This window comes from Myotis brandtii, unplaced genomic scaffold, assembly GCF_000412655.1.
Source record: "Myotis brandtii unplaced genomic scaffold, ASM41265v1 scaffold1733, whole genome shotgun sequence".
Taxonomy (NCBI): Eukaryota; Metazoa; Chordata; class Mammalia; order Chiroptera; family Vespertilionidae; genus Myotis; species Myotis brandtii.
The window spans coordinates 674,787-676,661 of NW_005356400.1; the positions used below are offsets into that span (position 1 = coordinate 674,787).

The window sequence follows — 1,875 nt, forward strand, 5'->3', positions numbered from 1 at the left end:
AGCGGGGGCTGGACCGCCCTTCCAGCCCAGGGATCCCCCTCTGTGTCCAGGGAGCTTGAACTCCGGGAACTTGCCACCATGGCTCCACCCAGCCCCTTCCTGGGCTCCACACGTTTTCTTCACGCTTCAGCGTTCCTTTTGTTCTCACAGACGGGCCTGCCAGCCCCCATCGTCCCCTCCCCCCCGCCGGCGATGTTTCTCCCTGTGCAGTGACGGACTAAGCAGCAGAGGGTCACGTGCAGTGGTGCCTGTGCGGTCACAGGCGTGGGACGAGCTCAGAACACTGGCCACAGTGTTTAAGCCGTGGCTAAAGCCTGGTGGCACATGACTCTACCGGAGATACATTCTCCAACGCATAAGCCTTCAGGTGCCAAAGGGCCGGCTCTCCTTCATTCAGAACCTTCCACGGGACAGGTGAACGCAGCCCCATCACCATGGTCTACATTATTCAGGCTCTTCGTGTCACTAAACTAAAGCCACAGCGTTTCGTGGCGTTGGGACATGATCCTTCCTTCTAGCACTGTGGCTCTCACGCACTCTGTGAATGATGTGCGTTCATTTGTTCGGTTACGCTTTCCATTGCTGCTGGTGGTGTGTGTGTGTGTGTGTGTGTGTGTGTGTGCGTGCGTGCGTGCGTGCGTGTTGAGCAAGAGAGATAGACCTGTTGGTTGACCTTCAGTCTCCGTTAAACCTTTGCCAAGAGTCCCCACTCTGCGTCCACTGGAGATCCGCTGCCATGCCACCTGCCACTCTCCCGCTGCAGGAGCGGGACCACGGACATGCTTTGGGCCGAAGAGGGCACTCGACCACAGTGGCTGTGGTGACCAGGTCTCAGGTGGGCCTGTGTCTAAGCCAGCAGTGAATCTCAGGACTTTTTTTAAAAAAATGTTTCTATTGATTTCAGAGAGGAAGGGGGAGGGAGAGAGAGATAGAAGCATCAGTGATGAGAGAGAATCATGCATCGGCTGCCACTGGTGATCGAGCCCACCACCCCGGCGTGTGCCCGTGACCGGAATTGAGCACACCCCCCACTGGGGATCAAGCCCACCACCCCGGCGTGTGCCCGTGACCGGAATTGAACCCTGACCTGGTTCATAGGTCAACGCTCAACCACGGAGCCACGCCGGCCGGGCACATCTCAGGACTTTTGCAGGCACGTCCGGAACACGGTTCTCCCTTCTGCGTAGTGTGGGTGGAGGGTCAGACCCGTCGCGGCTCCTTCCTGCGGTGTCGGATGCGAGCCTCGGAAGGAATCCACCAAAGAAGGGGAAACTTAACTCTTAAGGGAAGTTTAACCCTGACTGAGCCGCACCCGCGCCACGCGCGCAGGAGCAGGTTCCCTTGGCTGGGACGGCGTTGGAACTAAGCTTTACCTGTGACTGAAACAGTCCTGACACATTCTTTTTTCTAATCCTTGCCCAAGGGTACGGTTTTTATTGCTGTTTAGAGTGGGAGGGAGGGAGAGAGAAACATCAATTGGTTGCCTCTCTTAGGAGCCCCGCCTGACCGGGGATCGGGCCTGCAGGCTTTTGGGGTACCTGACGATGCTCCGGCCACCACGCCACCCAGCCAGGCCCCCGACACTCATTTTTAAAAGCGGCTGTGGCCTCCCTCAGGAACCGCATCTGCCCGAACCCGCTGGCTCCGGAGATTAAGGGGAAGGGTGGAGAGAGGAGCCCTCAACCCCACTGTGAAGGTGGATTCCTGGGGACACCCTGATGCCTAAGTGCCAGGCGCGGTTGTAGACCCTCGGCGACAGATGGCGCTACTGTGCGTCAGAATCCTTCGCACTCAGTGCAACCCAAGCAGGAGCGGGTCAGCTCTGCTGGCCACCAGCAGAGGGCAGTAGTAACCTTTTATTATTATTATTATTAT

General features: G+C 57.7%; 1 protein-coding gene across 1 annotated transcript in view; it reads left to right on the top strand.

The window, feature by feature from the left end:
- Positions 1-736: 736 nt before the first annotated feature.
- LOC102261942 (leucine-rich repeat-containing protein 16A) overlaps positions 737-1,875 on the top strand; it is a 97,996-nt gene continuing 96,857 nt past the window's right edge. The window contains exon 1 of the mRNA XM_014537145.1: positions 737-835. Coding sequence (XP_014392631.1) covers positions 737-835 — 99 coding nt within the window. The remainder of the gene's footprint in view (positions 836-1,875) is intronic.